The sequence below is a fragment of the Salmo salar genome, chromosome 10 (genome assembly GCF_965601325.2).
Source record: "Salmo salar chromosome 10, fSalSal1, whole genome shotgun sequence".
Classification (NCBI taxonomy): Eukaryota; Metazoa; Chordata; class Actinopteri; order Salmoniformes; family Salmonidae; genus Salmo; species Salmo salar.
Genome location: NC_138300.1, coordinates 124,802,501 through 124,823,043, shown reverse-complemented (window position 1 = coordinate 124,823,043; position 20,543 = coordinate 124,802,501). Strand labels below are relative to the sequence as shown.

The window sequence follows — 20,543 nt, the reverse complement described above, 5'->3', positions numbered from 1 at the left end:
GAGGTGTCAGTCAGCCTGGTCAGTCAGCCTGGAGGCGTCAGTCAGCCTGGTCAGTCAACCTGGAGGCATCAGTCAGCCTGGAGGCGTCAGTCAGCCTGGAGGCATCAGTCAGCCTGGTCAGTCAGCCTGGAGGCATCAGTCAGCCTGGAGGTGTCAGTCAGCCTGGTCAGTCAGCCTGGAGGCGTCAGTCAGCCTGGTCAGTCAGCCTGGAGGCATCAGTCAGCCTGGAGGCGTCAGTCAGTCAGCCTGGAGGCATCAGTCAGTCAGCCTGGAGGCATCAGTCAGCCTGGAGGCGTCAGTCAGCCTGGAGACGTCAGTCAGCCTGGTCAGTCAGCCGAGAGGCGTCAGTCAGTCAGCCTGGAGGCGTCAGTCAGCCTGGTCAGTCAGCCTGGAGGCGTCAGTCAGTCAGCCTGGAGGCGTCAGTCAGCCTGGAGGCGTCAGTCAGCCTGGTCAGTCAGCCGAGAGGCGTCAGTCAGTCAGCCTGGAGGCGTCAGTCAGCCTGGTCAGTCAGCCTGGAGGCGTCAGTCAGCCTGGTCAGTCAGCCTGGAGGCGTCAGTCAGTCAGCCTGGAGGTGTCAGTCAGCCTGGTCAGTCAGCCTGGAGGCATCAGTCAGCCTGGAGGAATCAGTCAGCCTGGAGGCGTCAGTCAGCCTGGAGATGTCAGTCAGCCTGGAGATATCAGTCAGCCTGGAGGCATCAGTCAGCCTGGAGGCATCAGTCAGTCAGCCTGGAGGCATCAGTCAGCCTGGAGACATCAGTCAGCCTGGAGGCATCAGTCAGCCTGGAGGCGTCAGTCAGCCTGGAGGCATCAGTCAGCCTGGAGACGTCAGTCAGTCAGCCTGGAGGTGTCAGTCAGTCAGCCTGGAGGTGTCAGTCAGTCAGCCTGGAGACATCAGTCAGTCAGCCTGGAGGTGTCAGTCAGCCTGGAGGCATCAGTCAGCCTGGAGACATCAGTCAGCCTGGAGGCATCAGTCAGTCAGCCTGGAGGCATCAGTCAGCCTGGAGACATCAGTCAGCCTGGAGGCGTCAGTCAGCCTGGAGGACTCAGTCAGCCTGGTCAGTCAGCCTGGAGGCGTCAGTCAGTCAGCCTGGAGGCGTCAGTCAGCCTGGTCAGTCAGCCTGCAGGCATCAGTCAGCCTGGAGGCATCAGTCAGCCTGGAGATATCAGTCAGCCTGGAGGTGTCAGTCAGCCTGGAGGTGTCAGTCAGCCTGGAGACATCAGTCAGCCTGGAGGCATCAGTCAGCCTGGAGGCATCAGTCAGCCTGGAGGCATCAGTCAGTCAGCCTGGAGGCATCAGTCAGCCTGGAGGTGTCAGTCAGTCAGCCTGGAGGTGTCAGTCAGCCTGGAGATATCAGTCAGCCTGGAGGTGTCAGTCAGCCTGGAGATATCAGTCAGCCTGGAGGCATCAGTCAGCCTGGAGATATCAGTCAGCCTGGTCAGTCAGCCTGGAGGCGTCAGTCAGCCTGGTCAGTCAGCCTGGAGGCGTCAGTCAGCCTGGTCAGTCAGCCTGGAGGCATCAGTCAGCCTGGAGGCATCAGTCAGCCGGGAGGCATCAGTCAGTCAGCCTGGAGGTGTCAGTCAGCCTGGAGGCATCAGTCAGCCTGGAGGCATCAGTCAGTCAGCCTGGAGGCATCAGTCAGTCAGCCTGGAGGCATCAGTCAGCCTGGAGGCATCAGTCAGCCTGGAGACATCAGTCAGCCGGGAGGCATCAGTCAGTCAGCCTGGAGGTGTCAGTCAGCCTGGAGGCATCAGTCAGCCGGGAGGCATCAGTCAGCCAGCCTGGTCAGTCAGCCTGGAGGCGTCAGTCAGCCTGGTCAGTCAGCCTGGAGGCGTCAGTCAGCCTGGTCAGTCAGCCTGGAGGCATTAGTCAGCCTGGAGGCATCAGTCAGCCGGGAGGCATCAGTCAGTCAGCCTGGAGGTGTCAGTCAGCCTGGAGGCATCAGTCAGCCGGGAGGCATCAGTCAGTCAGCCTGGAGGCATCAGTCAGTCAGCCTGGAGGCATCAGTCAGTCAGCCTGGAGGCATCAGTCAGTCAGCCTGGAGGTGTCAGTCAGCCTGGAGGCATCAGTCAGCCTGGAGGCATCAGTCAGTCAGCCTGGAGTTGTCAGTCAGCCTGGAGGTGTCAGTCAGCCTGGAGGTGTCAGTCAGCCTGGAGGTGTCAGTCAGCCTGGAGGCATCAGTCAGTCAGCCTGGAGATATCAGTCAGCCTGGAGGCATCAGTCAGCCTGGAGGCATCAGTCAGTCAGCCTGGAGGCATCAGTCAGCCTGGACAGATGTTGTAGAGCGCGGCTGTAGGCGTCAGTCAGCCTGGTCAGATGTTGTAGAGCGCGGCTGGAGGCATCAGTCAGCCTGGACAGATGTTGTAGAGCGCGGCTGTAGGCGTCAGTCAGCCTGGTCAGATGTTGTAGAGCGCGGCTGGAGGCATCAGTCAGCCTGGACAGATGTTGTAGAGCGCGGCTGTAGGCATCAGTCAGCCTGGTCAGATGTTGTAGAGCGCGGCTGGAGGCATCAGTCAGCCTGGACAGATGTTGTAGAGCGCGGCTGTAGGCGTCAGTCAGCCTGGTCAGATGTTGTAGAGCGCGGCTGGAGGCATCAGTCAGCCTGGTCAGATGTTGTAGAGCGCGGCTGTAGGCATCAGTCAGCCTGGTCAGATGTTGTAGAGCGCGGCTGTAGGCATCAGTCAGCCTGGTCAGATGTTGTAGAGCGCGGCTGGATGCATCAGTCAGCCTGGTCAGATGTTGTAGAGCGCGGCTGGAGGCATCAGTCAGCCTGGTCAGATGGTGTAGAGCGCGGCTGGAGGCATCAGTCAGCCTGGTCAGATGTTGTAGAGCGCGGCTGGAGGCATCAGTCAGCCTGGTCAGATGTTGTAGAGCGCGGCTGTAGGCATCAGTCAGCCTGGTCAGATGGTGTAGAGCGCGGCTGGAGGCATCAGTCAGCCTGGTCAGATGTTGTAGAGCGCGGCTGTAGGCATCAGTCAGCCTGGTCAGATGCTGTAGAGCGCGGCTGGATGCATCAGTCAGCCTGGTCAGATGTTGTAGAGCGCGGCTGTAGGCATCAGTCAGCCTGGTCAGATGTTGTAGAGCGCGGCTGGAGGCATCAGTCAGCCGGGTCAGATGTTGTAGAGCGCGGCTGTAGGCATCAGTCAGCCTGGACAGATGTTGTAGAGCGCGGCTGGAGGCGTAGCTCCTTGTGTGCACCATCAGCACACCGATCTTCCATTAACCTGTACACCTGAGAATGCATCATGACTGCCTCTTGGATGACGCATGAAGGAGAATGAATCGCTGAAGACTCTCCCTCTCTATCGATAGAGGAGGAGGAGGAGGAGGAGGAGGAGGAGGAGGAGAGGAGGAGGAGGAGGAGGAAGAGGAGGAGGAGGAAGAGGAGGAGGAGGAAAAGGAGGAGGAGGAGGAGGAAGAGGAGGAGGAAAAGGAGAAAGGAGCAGCTAGAGTCTCTCCCCATGAATTCATTCATTCATTCTCAGACCCGAGGTTTCACAAAGTATTTTCCTCACCTCTCCTCCTCTCCTCCTACCCTCCTCTCTCTGGTTCTCTCACTGGTCCAAGTGCCTGTCTGCTTGTTTGTCCGTCTGCCTGTCTGTCTCTCTGTCTGCTTGTTTGTCCGTCTGCCTGTCTGTCTCTCTGTCTGCTTGTTTGTCCATCTGCCTGTCTGTCTCTCTGTCTGCTTGTCTGTCCGTCTGCCTCTATGTCAGTATTTTTGAGACCTACTTCTGTCTGTGTCTTCAACAAATTACACAAAACCTACAGTTCAATACACCTTTAAATGAACATCCTCAGAATTGTAGGTAGACAGAATTCTGGACAGACAGACAGACCGTTTTTGGGGTCGTTGCTTGTGTCCTTCCTGTCCCAAGGCATTGCCCTCACTCTCTGAGAGGTACCAGAGTGACACCTGTGTACATATGATATATGGTATATGGTATATGGTATATGATATATGGTATATGTATGGTATATGATATATGGTATATGGTATATGGTATATGATATATGGTATATGTATGGTATATGATATATGGTATATGGTATATGATATATGGTATATGATATATGATATATGGTATATGGTATATGGTATATGATATATGGTATATGTATGGTATATGATATATGGTATATGGTATATGATATATGGTATATGGTATATGGTATATGATATATGGTATATGTATGGTATATGGTATATGGTATATGGTATATGATATATGGTATATGTATGATATATGGTATATGGTATATGATATATGGTATATGGTATATGATATATGGTATATGGTATATGATATATGGTATATGATATATGATATATGGTATATGGTATATGATATATGCTCGTCACCAATGTCAGATCTGGGGTGCGTTCAGTTCGATCCAACTTTTGGTTCGTTGTGTGACGGTTTGTACTCAACGACCCGTTTCCCCAAAACCAGTGCGTACCGTTCTACAACAGCCTTTGTGGTACGTGATCGATATGGAGGTGAATGTTTTAAATGACCTGTGCATCACTCAGCATACTCAATCTCCCTCTGGGCCACTATAATCACACCGTCATTCAACTGGTCGTTCAGGACAGTACCGTTTTCATTTAATTAAAACTGTTGCACGCTGTTCTGTTGTGCTGAACGCGCCTCTGTGCTATGATCCCGCCTCCTCAAGCCCCACCTTTAGAGTGTTATACTTCCTGGGTCTGGACCAATCATATGTCAGTATTAAAACGGATCTAAGTACTCCATTGATACGCAGTTGGTATCATTCCATTATTAATTTCTCCGTCTTCTGTAACACTCTAAATGTGTGATTCCGTTTGATTTACGATTCTCCTTTCCTGTCATTTTGTGTTTTATATGAAATTATGTTTGTGTATGCTCTCTCTCTCTCTCTCTCTCTCTCTGCGTTTATCTCTCTCTCTCTCTCTCATTGCATCTCTCTCTGTATCTCTCTCTCTCTCTGTATCTCTCTCTCTCTCTGTATCTCTCTCTCTCTCTGTATCTCTCTCTCTGTATCTCTCTCTCTCTCTGTATCTCTCTCTGTATCTCTCTCTGTATCTCTCTCTGTATCTCTCTCTGTATCTCTCTCTGTATCTCTCTCTGTATCTCTCTCTGTTTCTCTCCCTCTCTCTGTATCTCTCTCTGTATCTCTCTCTCTCTCTCTCTCTCTCTCTCTCTCTCTCGCCCTCTCTCTGTATCTCTCTCTGTATCTCTCTCTGTTTCTCTCCCTCTCTCTGTATCTCTCTCTGTATCTCTCTCTCTCTCTCTCTCTCTCTCTCTCGCTCTCTCTCTGTATCTCTCTCTGTATCTCTCCCTCTCTGTCTTTCGATTGCTCTCTCTCGCTCTCTGTTTATCTTTCTTTCTCTCTCTCTCTCTCTCTCTCTCTCTCTCTCTAAATAGCTCTTGTTCTTGGTCTCTGTTTCTTTCTGTGACTAATATTATCTCTGTTTTGCTCTTTCTCTTTCTCCCTCTTGTAGCCTCTTCTTTCCTCCTGACTTCTTCCTTTCTTTATTCCTATCAGACAAAACTAAGCCTTTTCTGCTTTCCAGGCTTTCCTTCATTTTCCTTTCTCCTTTCTTTCTTGCAGCTCAGTTCTTCTCCAATGTGCTGCTGTTTGTTGACATGTCACTCCTAGTTTTTGTTTGTTGGTTCTGTAACCTTTAACCTTACTTTGTTCATGCTATTAATGCTGTCGATTCTCTTCTAATACAGATTAATGTTTATCTGGTTTATACTTTTATTCTTTCTTTCTTTCTTTCTTTCTTCGTACCTCCCGTCTGTCTTCTCTGCAGCTTCTATCATTTCTGTCTGCTCTCTATTATGCCCTCATTTTCTCTCTCTCTCTCTCTCTCTCTCTCTCTCTGTCTCTCTCTCTAACTCTCTCTCTGTCTCTCTCTCTCTCTCTCTTCATCCCCCTCCTCTCCTCCTCTCTCTCTTTCTCTCCTCTCTCTCTCTCTCTCTCTCTCTCTCTTCTCTCTCTCTCCCTCTCCCCCTCCTCTCTCTCTTCATCCCTCTCTCCTCCCCCTCCTCTCTCTCTCTCTCTTCATCCCCCTCCCTCATCTCTCTCTCTCTCTCTCTCTCTCTCTCTCTCTCTCTCTCTCTCTCTCTCTCTCTCTCTCTCTCTCTCTCTCTCTCTCCTCTCTCTCTCTCTCTCTCTCTCTCTCTCTCGTGTTGCCTAACAGTGTATGGTTGTCATCACTCTCAATGTGCCTTGATCAGTCTTGACCAGTCGGTCTACTATGGAGTTCTGTGTACAGTCTAACATGGCATAAACCGGGCTCTCTCACTGGCCCCTCCTCTCTCTCTCTTTCTCTCATTCTTTCTCTCCCCCAATCTCCTATCCTGTTGTGTACATTTGTTTGAAACGTTTTTATATTTATTTTTCTGCCGTTGTCTGGTGATATTTTATAATGATATTCTTTAAGGTTTTTGACCCAGAATGTGTTGCAACTGAAGGGTGTTGATTTGCAGTAGAAGCCCTGCTCTAAGTGAGAGTTTACACTGCAGATACTGCCTTGGCAGTACCCTACATTCTCTCTCTTTTGTTAACGCACACACACACACACTTACTGTACAATGTCATCTGGTCCTGTACAAGTCTGTACATGTCTGTCTATGTTACTTTACATGTCTTTCTTTGTTACTATACATGTCTGTCTCCTTTGTGTGTATTGAGGGTTAGGGGGTTTCACCATTAAACTAAGTTGCATGGTTATGCTTTGTAGGAGCTAACGTCTCTGCTAACGAGGATGCTTTGTAGGAGCTAACGTCTCTGTGTATCCCAGACAGTAACAATCTTAAAAAGCAGACAGGGCTCTTACATTAAATATTCAGAATTGACACACCCTGGGCCTGAATCCATCCCTGGGCCTGTGTGTTTTAGAAGTCACCTCGTACCTGAACCTCTCTCTCTCTCTCTCTCTCTCTCTCTCTCTCTCTCTCTCTCTCTCTGTGGAGTCTGGTCTAGCTGCAGTCAGACACCCACTGCCTGCCTGGCTCCTGCCCTCAGCCCTGTGGTCACCCTGTCCTCTCTCTCTACAGGGGCGTGGGCAACAAGCCATGCAACAGTCCCAAGGGCCATCGCCCCGACGGACACTCCTCAGTCACCGATCTGGCCAACTCACTCACCGGAGACATGGTCATGGTAAGACAACATTTGTTGTAAGTTGGATAAACGAACCATGTAGTGACTAAGGTGCTATTTGGATCACAGCCCTGATGACTTGCTCCTGTTTCCTCTGTGTTATACTGTATCTCTATCTGACATAGGAGAACTGATGACCTGCTAATGTGTTCTCTCTGTTAATGCCTGCCAACCTGACACAGAGAGAGGGAAAGGGAGAGAGAGGGAAAGAGAGAGAGAGAGAGAGGGAGAAGGAGAGGGAGAAGGAGAGGGGGAGAGAAAGAGAGATGGAGAAGGGGAGAGAAAGATGGAGAGGGGAGAGAAAGAGAGAGATGGAGGGGGAGAGAAAGAGAGAGATGGAGGGGGAGAGAGCCTCCCCATCAACTCCACTCTCCACTCCCGCTGTCTATAGTCATCAAAGGGCTGTGTGTCTGGGAGGGCGGTGTGTGTGTGTGTGTGTGTGTATGTGTGTGTGTGTGTGTGTGTGTGTGTGTGTGTGTGTGTGTGTGTGTGTGTGTGTGTGTGTGTGTGTGTGTGTGTGTGTCTCTGTGTGTGTGTCTGTGTGTGTGTCTGTCTGTCTGTCTGTCTGTCTGTCTGTCTGTCTGTCTGTCTGTCTGTCTGTCTACACACGTGCCTGAGTATATAGTTGAATCCTAAAAACCTTTCTCTCCCTGCGCCTGGTGTAAAATCCTCCATGATTTTACTATCACGTTCTTTTTTTAATATGTCTGTTAAATTGTAAAAAAAAAAATAATAATCTAAATTCCCCCACTCCCACCCTCCCCCATCAGCTGTCCCCGGGATCAGAGGACGACGATGGTGAAGGTGCTGTCAGTGAGAAGCTGGGACGGATCCAGTTCTCTGTTGGTTACAGCTTCCAGGATTCCACTCTGACTGTCAAGATCCTCAAGGTATCAGTGGGCTCTATGTGTCTCAGTTTGATTCCTGCTGAGGACACTTATGCGAAAAAAATGTTATGCCAAAATTATAAGTTGGATAAAAAGTGACTGGTAAATGGCATATATTGTTACAATTATTATTATTATTATTATTATTATGAAGGGCCAGGAGCTACCAGCCAAGGACTTCTCTGGGACCTCTGACCCCTTTGTCAAGATCTACCTGCTGCCTGACAAGAAGCACAAGCTGGAGACCAAGATCAAGAGGAAGAACCTAAACCCTCACTGGAACGAGACCTTCCTGTTCGAAGGTACATGGGGATTTAAATGCTCTTCTCAATGCTCTTCTCAATGCTCTTCTCAATGCTCTCCTCAATGCTCTCCTCAATGCTCTTCTCAATGCTCTTCTCAGTGCTCTTCTCAATGCTCTTCTCAATGCTCTTCTCAATGCTTTCATCAGTGCTCTTCTCAATGCTCTTCTCAATGCTCTCCTCAGTGCTCTCCTCAGTGCTCTTCTCAATGCTCTCCTCAGTGCTCTCCTCAGTGCTCTCCTCAGTGCTCTCCTCAGTGCTCTTCTCAATGCTCTCCTCAATGCTCTTCTCAGTGCTCTCCTCAATGCTCTCCTCAGTGCTCTCCCCAGTGCTCTCCTCAATGCTCTCCTCAATGCTCTCCTCAATGCTCTCCTCAATGCTCTCCTCAGTGCTCTTCTCAATGCTCTCCTCAATGCTCTCCTCAATGCTCTCCTCAATGCTCTCCTCAGTGCTCTCCTCAGTGCTCTTCTCAATGCTCTTCTCAATGCTCTCCTCAGTGCTCTCCTCAATGCTCTCCTCAGTGCTCTCCTCAATGCTCTTCTCAATGCTCTTCTCAATGCTCTCCTCAATGCTCTCCTCAATGCTCTTCTCAGTGCTCTCCTCAATGCTCTTCTCAGTGCTCTTCTCAATGCTCTTCTCAATGCTCTTCTCAATGCTCTTCTCAATGCCCTTCTCAATGCTCTCCTCAGTGCTCTCCTCAGTGCTCTCCTCAATGCTCTTCTCAGTGCTCTCCTCAATGCTCTTCTCAGTGCTCTCCTCAATGCTCTCCTCAGTGCTCTCCTCAGTGCTCTTCTCAATGCCCTTCTCAATGCTCTCCTCAGTGCTCTTCTCAATGCTCTTCTCAATGCTCTCCTCAATGCTCTTCTCAATGCTCTTCTCAATGCTCTTCTCAATGCTCTTCTCAATGCTCTCCTCAATGCTCTCCTCAGTGCTCTCCTCAGTGCTCTTCTCAATGCTCTCCTCAATGCTCTCCTCAGTGCTCTCCTCAGTGCTCTCCTCAATGCTCTCCTCAATGCTCTTCTCAGTGCTCTCCTCAGTGCTCTCCTCAGTGCTCTCCTCAGTGCTCTCCTCAGTGCTCTTCTCAATGCTCTTCTCAGTGCTCTTCTCAGTGCTCTCCTCAGTGCTCTCCTCAATGCTCTTCTCAGTGCTCTCCTCAATGCTCTCCTCAGTGCTCTTCTCAATGCTCTTCTCAATGCTCTTCTCAATGCTCTTCTCAGTGCTCTTCTCAATGCTCTCCTCAATGCTCTTCTCAGTGCTCTTCTCAATGCTCTTCTCAATGCTCTTCTCAGTGCTCTCCTCAATGCTCTTCTCAATGCTCTTCTCAGTGCTCTTCTCAATGCTCTCCTCAATGCTCTTCTCAGTGCTCTTCTCAATGCTCTTCTCAATGCTCTTCTCAGTGCTCTCCTCAATGCTCTTCTCAATGCTCTTCTCAGTGCTCTTCTCAATGCTCTCCTCAATGCTCTCCTCAGTGCTCTTCTCAATGCTCTCCTCAATGCTCTTCTCAATGCTCTCCTCAGTGCTCTTCTCAATGCTCTTCTCAATGCTCTTCTCAATGCTCTCCTCAGTGCTCTCCTCAGTGCTCTTCTCAATGCTCTTCTCAGTGCTCTTCTCAGTGCTCTCCTCAGTGCTTTTCTCAATGCTCTTCTCAGTGTATTTGTTTTATTTTATGAAGTGTACACTCATCCGGCAGAAGAAGTCATTGTCACATGGGTTGAAATGAATTAAGGTTGAGGGTTAGGTTAAGGTTAGGTTTAGGAACAAGTGATAGGTTAAGGTTGGGGTTAGGTTTAGGAATGAGGGTTAGGTTAAGGTTAGGAACAAAGGTTAAGGTTAGGAACAAGTGATAGGTTAAGGTTGAGGTTAGGTTTAGGAATGAGGGTTAGGTTAAGGTTAGGAACAAAGGTTAAGGTTAGGAACAAGTGATAGGTTAAGGTTAAGGTTAGGTTTAGGAACAAGTGATAGGTTAAGGTTAGGGTTAGGTTTAGGAATGAGGGTTAGCCTAAGGTTAGGTTTAGGAACAAAGATTAAGGTTAGGTTTAGGGACATGTGTTAGGTTAAGGTTAGGTTTACAAACTAGGGTTAGGTTAAGGTTGGGTTAAAGTTAGGTTTAGGAATGAGGGTAAGGTTAGGATTAGGGTTAGATCTAGGAACGAGGGTAAGGTTAAGGTAAGGGTTATGATGGCACCAACAGAAATGGTCGCCCTGTCACTAGCTCCTAGCCAACTTGCCAATATTTAGATTAGGGTTAGGTTTAGGAACGAGGTTAAGGCTAAGGTTAGGTTTAGGATCAAAGGTTAAGGTTAGGTTAGGTTTAGGGACATGTGTTAGGTTAAGGTTAGGTTTACCAACTAGGGTTAGGTTAAGGTTGGGTTAAAGTTAGGTTTATGTTACGCACACCTCTAGAAAGAGGGAACGCAACACCCTACTACAACTTAACTCTCCGTGTTGTGAAAGAGGTATGGAAGTGTAGGTGTGAGTAAGGATGACACAAAGGCAGAGAATACCGTTTACTGGGAATTTATTCCTTCAAGCGGTAAGTTTGGGGAAAAGGGGCTGGACGGAACCAAAGCAAAGAAAGTAAATATCAAAACCCCCTCTCCTACCTTACCTGCCTACCCACTACTTACCTAACTTAGCACCACCTGGTGCCCTAACCAAAATACAGGGGGTGGTCCGCCCAGGTCTTTCCTAGTGTGCATAGACAGTAAACTACTACGGGTATATGTATGCCCGCGGGCCTCTTGCCTAAACACTCCCTAGGTGCCTTCCCCTTCCCCCCTGGGAACAAATGAAACAGAATAACACAAATGTACAAACTACTTCACAACAAAACCTGAGAAAACACTAACCCAGGACATTCAAGAAAACTCTGAGCACTAAACACAGAACATAACAAGCTTACTCAGCAACAACTAACTAAGTATATACCCAATTCTCTTTCTGAGAAACAACCAACATATATAACCCTCTGCCATCAACCTCCTCTCTAAGCAAAAATCTCTGTGTCTCTCTCTTTTCCCTGAGCAACAGCACACTGGCTTATATTGGGGTTGTTAATTGAGACAGCTGCATCCTGACGAGGGGGCGGGGTCAGCTCTCCAATCAGCAATGGGGCCGACCAATCAGCTGCTTGGAGAACTTCAGGAAGCCATTACCTGAAACACACTCACAAATATACAAACTACAACACAGAAACTGGAGAACGTAACAGGGTAAGGTTAAGGGTAAGGTTAAGATTAGGGTTAGGTCTAGGAACGAGGTTAAGGCTAAGGTTAGGTTTAGGAACAAAGGTTAGGTTTAGGAACAAAGGTTAAGGTTAGGTTAAGGTTAGGTTTACAAACTAGAGTTAGGTTAAGGTTGGGTTAAAGTTAGGTTTAGGAATGAGGGTAAGGTTAGGATTAGGGTTAGCTATAGGAACGAGGGTAAGGTTAAGGTGAGGGTTATGATGGCACCAACAGAAATGGTCGCCCTGTCACTAGCTCCTAGCCAACTTGCCAATATTTACATTTTTAGTGTGTTATTTCTGTAATTATTTGCTTAGAACGTTTCTCTCATTATTGCCTACATCCACTTCGGAGTGTATTACTCATTAATGGTACTGTGACACTGTAGTTTGGATAGGCAATCACTTGAAAAACTACAAACCACTTCCTGTTTGGATTTTGTGTGTGGTACTGTAACATACTCTGTTTCACGGAAACATGGCTCTCTCAGGATATACTGTCTGAGTCCTTACAGCCAGCTGGGTTCTCAGTTCATATCGCAGACAGGAATAAATATCTCTCAGGGAAGAAGGGTGTGGGGTGTATGTTTCATGATTAACTACTCATGGTGTGATTGTGATAACATACAGGAACACCCGACCTAGAATACCTCACAATCAAATGCCGACCGTATTACCTCCCGAGAGAATTATCTTCAGTTATAGTCACAGCCGTGTATATTCCCCCCTCAAGCCGATACCATGACGGCCCTCAAAGAACTACACTGGACTTTATGCAAACTGGAAACCACATATCCTGAGGCTGCATTTATTGTAGTTGGTGATTTTAACAAAGCAAATTTGAGATAAACGCTACCGAAGTTCTGTCAACATATTGACTCTAGTACTCGTGCTGCTAAAACACTCGACCACTGCTACTCCAACTTCCGGGATGCATACAAGGTCCTCCTCCCTCGCCCTCCCTTCGGCAAATCTGACCATGACTCCATTTTGCTCCTCTCTTCGTATAGGCAGATACTCAAACAGGAAGTAACCTGTGCTAAGGACTATTCAACGCTGGTCTGACCTATTGGAATCCACGCTTCGAGATTGTTTTGATCACGCGGACTGGGATATGTTCCGGCGTAGCCTCCGAGAATAACAATGACGAATACACGGATACGGTGACTGAGTGCATCAGGAAGTGTATAGGAGATGTTGTTCCCACTGTGACTATTAAAACCTACCCTAACCAGAAACCGTGGATAGATGGTAGCATTTGCGCAAAACTGAACGCGCGAACCACTGCATTTCACCATGGCAGGGTGACTGGGAATATGGCCGAATACAAACAGTGTAGTTATTCCCTCCGTAAGGCAATCAAGCAGGTAAAATGTCAGTATAGGGACAAAGTAGAGTCGTAATTCAACGGCTCAGACACAAGACGTATTTGGCATGGTCTGCAGACAATCACGGACTACAAAAGGAAAATCAGCCACGACACCGACGTCTTGCTTCCGGACAAGCTAAACACCTTCTTCGCCCGCTTTGAGAATAACACAGCCAACGTGAGTAAGACATTTAAGCGTGTTAACCCTCGCAAGGCTGCCGGCCCTGACGGCATCCATTGCCGCCTCCTCAAAGCATGTGCAGACCAGCTGGCTGGTGTGTTTACGGACATATTCAATCTCTCCCTATCCTAGTCTGCTGTCCTCACATGCTTCAAGATGGTCATCATTGTTCTTCCTGTACCCAAGAAGGCAAACTAAATGACTATCGCCCCGTAGCACTCACTTCTGTCATCATGAAGTGCTTTGAGAGGGTAGTCAAGGATCATATCACCTCTAACTTACATGTCACCCTAGACCCACTTCAGTTTTCTTACTGCCCCAATAGATCCACAGACAATACAATCGCAATCACACTGCCCTTTCCCATCTGGACAAGAGGGATACTTATGTAAGAATGCTGTTCTTTGACTGTAGCTCAGCCTTCAACACCATAATACCCTCCAAGCTCATCATTAAGCTGGAGGCCCTGGGTCTGAACCCCACCCTGTGCAACTGGGTCCTGGACGAAGAAACGGGAAGTATCCTTGGTAAGGACTGTTTCACATAGGTCTGACCAACCGGAATCTATGCTTCAAGATTATAATCATTTATTGTATTTTTACCCCTTTTTTCGTGACATCCAATTGGTAGTTACAGTCTTGTCCCATCGCTGCAACTCCCCTACGGACTCGGGAGAGGCGAAGGTCGAGAGTCATACTTCCTCTGAAACAAGATCTTCAGTTTCTTGGGAATTTCTGGCATGGAATAGCCTTCATTTCTCAGAACAAGAATAGACTGACGAGTTTCCGAAGAAAGTTATTTGTTTCTGGCCATTTTGAGCCTGTAATCTAATCCACAAATGCTGATGCTCCAGATACTCAACTAGTCTAAAGAAGGCCAGTATTATTGCTTCTTTAATTAGGACAACAATTTTCAGCTGTGCTAACATAATTGCAGATGGGTTTTCTAATGGTAAATTGGCATTTTAAAATGATAAACTTGGATTAGCTAACACAACGTGCTATTGGAACACAGGAGTGATGGTTGCTGATAATGGGCCTCTGTACGCCTATGTAGATATTCCATTAAAAATCTGCCGTTTCATTTACAATATTGTATTTCTGATCAATTTTATGTTATTTTATTGGACAAAAAAATAGATTTTCTAAAAAGTAAGGGCATTTCTAAATGACCCCAAACTGTTGAATGGTAGTGTATATTTTTAAGGTTTAGGAATGAGGGTTAGGTTAAGGTGAGGGTAATGGTTAGGGTTAGGTTAAGGTTAGGTTAAGGTTAGGGTAATGGTTAGGGTTAGGTTAAGGTTAGGGTAATGGTTAGGGTTAGGTTGAGGTTAGGGTAATGGTTAGGGTTAGCCACTAGGGTTAGGTTAAGGTTAGGGTAATGGTTAGGGTTAGGAATGAGGGTTAGGTTAAGGTGAGGGTAATGGTTAGGGTTAGGTTAAGGTTAGGTTAAGGTTAGGGTAATGGTTATGGTTAGGTTAAGGTGAGGGTAATGGTTAGGGTTAGCCACTAGGGTTAGGTTGAGGTTAGGGTAATGGTTAGGGTTAGCCACTAGGGTTAGGTTAAGGTGAGGGTAATGGTTAGGGTTAGGTTAAGGTTAGGGTAATGGTTAGGGTTAGGAATGAGGGTTAGGTTGAGGTTAGGGTAATGGTTAGGGTTAGCCACTAGGGTTAGGTTAAGGTGAGGGTAATGGTTAGGGTTAGGAATGAGGGTTAGGCTAAGGTTAGGTTTAGGAATGAGGACTAGCTTAAGGTTAGGGTTAGGTTTATGAACAAAAGTTAGGGTTAGGAATGAGGGTTAGGTTATGGTTAGGGTTAAGGTTAGGATTGAGGGTTAGGTTAAGGTTAGGGTTAGGTTTAGGAATGAGGGTTAGGATTAAGGTTAAGCCTAGGAACGACGGTTAGGTTAAGGTTAGGTTTAGGAATGAGGGTTAGGTTAAGGTTAGGTACAGGATCGAGGGTTAAGGTTAGGTTTAGGAACGAGGGTTAGATTAAGGTTAGGGTTAGGTTAAGTTTAGGTTTAAGGTTAGGTTTAGGAACAAGGGTTGGGTTAAGGTTAGGTTTAGGAACAAAGGTTAAAGTTAGATTTAGGAACAAGGTTAAAGCTTCAATATGTAACTTTTTAGGCGACCCGACCAAATTCACATAGAAATGTGAGTTATAGATCTGTCATTCTCATTGAAAGACAGTCTAAGAAGCAGTAGATCTGTTCTATGTGTTATAGATCTGCCATTCTCTTTGAAAGCCAGTCTAAGAAGTGGTAGATCTGTTCTATTTGCGCTATTTCTATGCTTCCCATTCTTATGTTTAGATTTTGCATCTTTAACTTTCAGTTTTGTACACCAGCTTCAAACAGCTAAAAATACAATATTTTTGATTATGATCAAGCTTTGATAATATATTTCACAGCGGTTTAGATGGTACAATGATACTTTGTATCATATACCATATACTTCCTTGTTTTGTCACATGAACTGAAATTAGGCAAACTAATAGAATTATAACAACCAGGAAATGGTGGAGCAATTTCTGCATAGTGCAGCTTTAATTTTAGGGTTAAGGTTTTGGAACGAGGGTTAGGTTAAGGTTAGGTATCGTTTCAGTATAGGGTTAGGGTTATAGGGTGTGTGTGTGTGTGTGTGTGTGTGTGTGTGTGTGTGTGTGTGTGTGTGTGTCCCCCGTGGGACGGTTGAGCTAACTTGCGCTAATGTGATTAGCATGACGTTTTAAGTAACAAACAAAAAAAAAGTACAAAAAATTAAATTAAATAAATAAAGTACAAAAAAAAATAAGAAATCTATAAAAATGTATGAAATGAAATGTTTGCATTCACAACTGTAAGTCGCTCTGGATAAGCGCGTCTGCTAAATGACTAAAATGTAAATGTTAATGAAAATTTCCCAGGACATAGACATATCTGATATGGGCAGATAGCTTAAATTCCTTTTAATCTAATCCAATTTATAGTAGCTATTACAGTGAAATAATACGTGATATTGTTTGAGGAGATTGCAGTTATGTACTTGAAAATGTATAAATAAACCAATTAGGCACATTTGGGCAGACTTTATAAAACATTTTGAACAGTAATGCAATGGTTAATTGGATCAGTCTCCAACTTTGCATATACACTGCTGCCATCTAGTGGCCAAAATCTAAAGTGTGCCTAAACTGCAATAATACATTGTGGCCTTTCTCTTGCATTTCAAAGATGAAATTATTTCTTTGTATTATCTTTTACCAGATCGAATGTGTTATATTCTCCTTCATTAATTTCACATTTCCACAATCTTCAAAGTGTTTCCTTTCAAATGGTATCAAGAATATGCACATCCTTACTGCAGGTCCTGAGCTACAGGCAGGTAGATTTGGGAAAGTAATTTTAGGCGAAAATTGAAAAAAAGTGTCTGATCCTTTTTAACCTTTTTTCTCTGTGTCTGTTTTGCTCTCTCTCCCCCTCCCCTCTCCCTCCCTCCCTCTCTCCCTTTCTCCCCCCTACCCTCCCTCCAGGTTTCCCATACGAGAAAGTGAGGGAGAGGACTCTGTACCTGCAGGTGTTAGACTTTGACCGATTCAGTCGTAACGATCCCATCGGGGAGGTTTCCATCCCTCTCAACAAGCTCAGTGACCTGGGACACATGCAGACCTTCTGGAAGGAACTCAAACCCTGCATGGACGGAGCTGTAAGGCTGGAGAGGGGGAGGGGGGTGAGGAGGAGGGGGAGGACAGGGGAGGAGGTGAGGATAGGGGAAGAGGAGGGGAAGATAGGAGAGGAGGGGAAGATAGGGGAGGAGGAGGGGAAGATAGGGGGAGGAGGAGGGGAAGATAGGGGAGGAGGGGAGGACGGACAGGGGAGGAGGGGAGGAGGACAGGGGGAGGAGGAGGGGAAGATAGGAGGAGGGGAAGATAGTGGAAGAGGAGGGGAAGATAGGAGGAGGGGAAGATAGGGGAGGAGGAGGGGAAGATAGGGGAGGAGGAGGGGAGGACAGGGGAGGAGGAGGGGGAAGAAGGAACTCAAACCCTGCATGGATGGAACTGTAAGTAGGGGGTGAACATTTCAGGTAACTTTCCTAAAATGTTCAGGTTTTTGCAGAAACTCCAGGTTGGATGTTGGAAAATTCCAAGAATCAGGAGGGAATAAGAAGGAAATCTGTAATCCTCCAGCCAGGACTTTTGGAAAAACTTAGAATTTTGGTAAAATTACTAGAATTTTGCAACCTCAGGTGGTCTTTCCTCCATTCTCCATTTAACATATTTTTTAAACTTAAATATTTTTCCTGGAAACCTCCCCACACTTTAGGGCCCATATTCACAAAGAATCTCAAAGTAGGATCTAGATTCATTCATTATGATTAAAATGTCACCTTGATCCAAGCTTAATACTACTGCACTTAGATGCTTGGTCAATACAGGCCCTGATGAGTAACCATGTGTCTACGCTGCATGTGTCCTCATCAGGGTAGATGCACCCCACTGTCACACATTATTGTGAAATTCGTGAACGGCACATACATTTTGTGGGGTGGATGGGTGGAGTGTATAATGCGAACGTGTTCGATTCTCATCACGGACAACTTTAGCATTGTTGCTACTTCGCAACTACTTAGCCTGTTAGCTAACCCTAACCCTAGCCCTAATCTTAACCCTTAACCCCTAACCCTAATCTTAACCCCTAACCCTAGCCCTAATCTTAACCCTTAACCCTAACCTTAACCCCTAACCCTAACCTTAACCCCTAACCCTAGCTATTGTTAGCCACCAAGCTAGCCTAGCTAACGTTAGCCACAACAGATTGGAATTTGTGTAATGTAAACGATTGCGTTATGGAGAAAGACAATCATGTAATACACATGAAAAATGTGAGTCTTTTTCACAATTACCTGTGATAGTGTGTTGACGGATGGGGAGACCTGTTGGTTTCGCTTTGTCTGTATATAGTGACATTTCCACCTCTCACTCGTCCCTAATCCCTACCTGTAGCCCGTCTCAGAGCTACCTTGTTGATACAATGTTTCAGTATTCTCAGAGCCACCTTGTTGATACAATGTTTCAGTATTCTCAGAGCCACCTTGTTGATACAATGTTTCAGTATTCTCAGAGCCACCTTGTTGATACAATGTTTCAGTATTCCCAGAGCCACCTTGTTGATACAATGTTTCAGTATTCTCAGAGCCACCTTGTTGATACAATGTTTCAGTATTCCCAGAGCCACCTTGTTGATACAATGTTTCAGTATTCTCAGAGCCACCTTGTTGATACAATGTTTCAGTATTCCCAGAGCCACCTTGTTGATACAATGTTTCAGTATTCCCAGAGCCACCTTGTTGATACAATGTTTCAGTATTCCCAGAGCCACCTTGTTGATACAATGTTTCAGTATTCTCAGAGCCACCTTGTTGATACAATGTTTCAGTATTCTCAGAGCCACCTTGTTGATACAATGTTTCAGTATTCCCAGAGCCACCTTGTTGATACAATGTTTCAGTATTCCCAGAGCCACCTTGTTGATACAATGTTTCAGTATTCCCAGAGCCACCTTGTTGATACAATGTTTCAGTATTCTCAGAGCCACCTTGTTGATACAATGTTTCAGTATTCTCAGAGCCACCTTGTTGATACAATGTTTCAGTATTCCCAGAGCCACCTTGTTGATACAATGTTTCAGTATTCCTGGAATGTTTCCCTTCCCTGACAAATAATGCAAAGGCAAATGAAGATATGAGCTGGGCGCATACATTATGAGGAACATCTCTGAATGCGGAGCAATCAGAGAACATTTTACTACCCAAAATGCATAGGCAGGGTTGACAAGGTAACATGGAAAGGGGCCTTAGCTCCATTTAAAACAGCACGTGTCATATTCGGGATTTTCGTCATTAAATCAAATCAAATCAAATGTTCCTTGTCACATGCGCCGAATACAACAGGTGTAGACTTTACTGTGAACTGCTTATTCACAAGCCCTTAACCAAGAATAGAGTTTCAACAAAATAGAGTTATTAAGAAAATGGAGCGGCGGGTAGCCTAGTGGTTAGAGGAGGCGGGTAGCCTAGTGGTTAGAGGAGGCAGGTAGCCTAGTGGTTAGAGGAGGCGGGTAGCCTAGTGGTTAGAGGAGGCGGGTAGCCTAGTGGTTAGAGGAGGCGGGTAGCCTAGTGGTTAGAGGAGGCGGGTAGCCTAGTGGTTAGAGGAGGCGGGTAGCCTAGTGGTTAGAGGAGGCGGGGTAGCCTAGTGGTTAGAGGAGGCGGGTAGCCTAGTGGTTAGAGGAGGCGGGTAGCCTAGTGGTTAAAGAGGCGGGTAGCCTAGTGGTTAGAGAGACATGTAGCCTAGCGGTTAGAGGCGGCGGGTAGCCTAGCGGTTAGAGTCGGCGGGTAGCCTAGCGGTTAGAGGAGGCGGGTAGCCTAGCGGTTAGAGGAGGCGGGTAGCCTAGCGGTTAGAGGAGGCGGGTAGCCTAGCGGTTAGAGGAGGCGGGTAGCCTAGCGGTTAGAGGAGGCGGGTAGCCTAGCGGTTAGAGGAGGCGGGTAGCCTAGCGGTTAGAGGAGGCGGGTAGCCTAGCGGTTAGAGAGGCATGTAACCTAGAGGTTTGAGAGGCGGGTAGCCTAGTGGTTAGAGGCGGCGGGTAGCCTAGTGGTTAGAGGCGGCGGGTAGCCTAGCGGTTAGAGGAGGCGGGTAGCCTAGCGGTTAGAGGAGGCGGGTAGCCTAGCGGTTAGAGGAGGCGGGTAGCCTAGCGGTTAGAGGAGGCGGGAAGCCTAGCGGTTAGAGGAGGCGGGAAGCCTAGCGGTTAGAGGAGGCGGGAAGCCTAGCGGTTAGAGGAGGCGGGTAGCCTAGCGGTTAGAGGAGGCGGGTAGCCTAGCGGTTAGAGGAGGCGGGTAGCCTAGCGGTTAGAGGAGGCGGGTAGCCTAGCGGTTAGAGGAGGCGGGTAGCCTAGCGGTTAGAGTGTTGAGCCAGTAACCGAAAGGTTTGTAGGTCAAATCCCCGAGCTGACAAAAATCTCTCGTTCTGCCCCTGAACATTTCACCCACTGTTCCCCTGAACAAGGCATTTAACCCACTGTTCCCCTGAACAAGGCATTTAACCCACTGTTCCCCTGAACAAGGCATTTAACCCACTGTTCCCCTGAACAAGGCATTTAACCCACTGTTCCCCTGAACAAGGCATTTAACCCACTGTTCCCCTGAACAAGGCATTTAACCCACTGTTCCCCTGAACAAGGCATTTAACCCACTGTTCCCCTGAACAAGGCATTTAACCCACTGTTCCCTGGTAGGCTGCCATTGAATATAAAAAAAAAATCTGAACTGACTTGCCCTAGTTAAATAAAGGTTAAATATAAAATATTTACTAAATGTAAAAAAGTAACACAGTAATGACGCTAAATACAGGTGTACCAGTACCGAGTCAATATGCAGGTGTACAGGTTAGTCATGGTAATTTAG

The 20,543-nt window shown here is 47.0% G+C and overlaps 1 protein-coding gene across 1 annotated transcript in view; it reads left to right on the top strand.

The window, feature by feature from the left end:
• The window catches only part of LOC106561826 (synaptotagmin-7), a 75,799-nt gene that overhangs the window by 50,622 nt on the left and 4,634 nt on the right, over positions 1-20,543 (top strand). The window contains exons 2-5 of the mRNA XM_082956650.1: positions 7,048-7,150; positions 7,921-8,040; positions 8,192-8,339; positions 16,621-16,793. Coding sequence (XP_082812776.1) covers positions 7,048-7,150; positions 7,921-8,040; positions 8,192-8,339; positions 16,621-16,793 — 544 coding nt within the window. The remainder of the gene's footprint in view (positions 1-7,047; positions 7,151-7,920; positions 8,041-8,191; positions 8,340-16,620; positions 16,794-20,543) is intronic.